Source organism: Echinops telfairi, unplaced genomic scaffold (assembly GCF_000313985.2).
Source record: "Echinops telfairi isolate 266 unplaced genomic scaffold, ASM31398v2 ScPeMD7_3533;HRSCAF=4204_0, whole genome shotgun sequence".
Classification (NCBI taxonomy): domain Eukaryota; kingdom Metazoa; phylum Chordata; class Mammalia; order Afrosoricida; family Tenrecidae; genus Echinops; species Echinops telfairi.
In genome coordinates this window covers 50,320,508-50,322,305 of record NW_022107431.1, presented here as the reverse complement: position 1 = coordinate 50,322,305, position 1,798 = coordinate 50,320,508, and the positions used below count along the sequence as shown (strand labels likewise).

Here is a 1,798-nt window from a genome sequence, read left to right as displayed (position 1 = left end):
CCCATTCCGAATTCTCCAGTCCACGACATTGAGTTCAACAGCAGCAAACCACTTCTACAGCCAGTGCCACCCAAAGAGTCCAAGACATTTTTGAGGTGAGCCCCACCTCGCCAATGTTTTTTTTCCCTCACTTTTTTAAACTTGGATATTTACCTTCTTGTGTTGCAGAAACCCACTCCTGTAAGGAAAGCCTAGGGAAAGAAACATCACTGTGAAATGTCTTTCAATATTTATCACCTCTCTAGAGAACACCTTTCTTAACTCTATTGAAAAGATTTTTTTCCAATTACCAGCCTCCAATTGTCTACATGCTTGAAGAGGTGCTAATTAAAATGCTTAAAATCTTGATATTTATGAAAAGCTGCTGCTTAGTATTATCACTAAGTTTCTTACTAAAAAATCCAAATTTTTTAAAACTTTAACATTAAAAAATTATTAAGGAGTTTTATTTTTTTCTTACATGTGTTCATTTTTCCTTTCTTGATTTTAGTCTTATTTATAAACATACTCGATGTATATGCAAAATAAAATATTTGTAAACTCTGGGAACAATGATATACTTAAAGAAAGATTAAATTTAGACATGAAGTTTGTCTTAAGACAATTTTCTTACCTAAGAGTTATTGATTAAATGTATTAACTAGTAAATTTCTAAAGAAATGCATTTGGCTAATCATTAGATCATAAGAATAAAAATACTGTTATTTCATACTAATCTAACTTGCTGAATTTTACTGATTTAAGTTTAGGAATTTTTTTAATTATTACTAAATCACTGCAATATCACTAGCAATAATATTATATGTAGAAAATCTCTTTTTTGGCTAAGAGTTTAACATAGTTAATGACTAATTATTTAAAACAGTTAAAAATAGAAAGATGGAAATATACTCACATGCACCTTTAAATGTGTCTACTGCTAAATATTTTGTGTTGCTTATTTTCCCTTGTGCATGAGTATGTTCAGGTATCAGTAAGATGCATGTGCATGAGCTCAAGAAACGTGGCTACTGGAGTCCCCATTACACATGTTGCGTGCCTTGTAATTTCCCCCAGAGACGGTAGGGGTCCTTTTGTTTCCTCACATAGCCCACAGATTCATTAGTTATAACTAAGATAAGTATGGGGTAAAGGACTGTGAAGGTGGAAGGGGAAAATGGATTTTTAATGCACCCTTTCCCCTATCATATTGTTATGGAATTATGAAAGCTTAATATTAGTATATGTAGAGTAAAAATACTATTTCTAAATATACACACACACACATGTATTTATACACCTTTGTTTAGTCACCTACTTCAGTTATGTGTAAGGCTGCATCTGTAAGAATCAAATGCTTGTGAACAGATTCTGAAATTTTAAAATTAAATTGAAGGGAAGAGATGCTGGAATAAAGGAACATTATTGTATTCTCTCACTTTGTATTCAGAGAAGGGGGCGTTGTTTGCCGCAGTCATTTCTAGTCTTTTTATTTTTGTCATTGGGTTGGCCCTGTGGGGCTCCTCTCTCACCGACTTCAGCTGAGCAGCCACTGTGCTCTCAGCGCTCACGGGGTGCAGCCTGGACTCCAGTTGAGAGGAGGCAGCAGGGCTTTAATGTGGCACAGTTCTAGAGTCGACACTGATGTTTTCTGTGTTAGTATAACTCAAGTATTCCTCAAGACAGCTTAATGCTGGGTTACATGTCTCTCTCTCTGTGAATTCAGTCCTCCTCAGAGTGAAGCTTCTCCGGTGGCTTCTCCAGATCCCCAGCGCCAGGAGTGGTTTGCCCGGTACTTCACATTCTGAAAGGATTGTGT

General features: G+C 35.8%; 1 protein-coding gene across 1 annotated transcript in view; it reads left to right on the top strand.

The window, feature by feature from the left end:
• The window catches only part of FAM184A (family with sequence similarity 184 member A), a 109,409-nt gene extending 107,622 nt beyond the window's left edge, over positions 1-1,787 (top strand). The window contains exons 17-18 of the mRNA XM_045294300.1: positions 1-95; positions 1,706-1,787. Of these exons, the coding sequence (XP_045150235.1) occupies positions 1-95; positions 1,706-1,787 (177 nt within the window). The remainder of the gene's footprint in view (positions 96-1,705) is intronic.
• Positions 1,788-1,798: the final 11 nt, after the last annotated feature.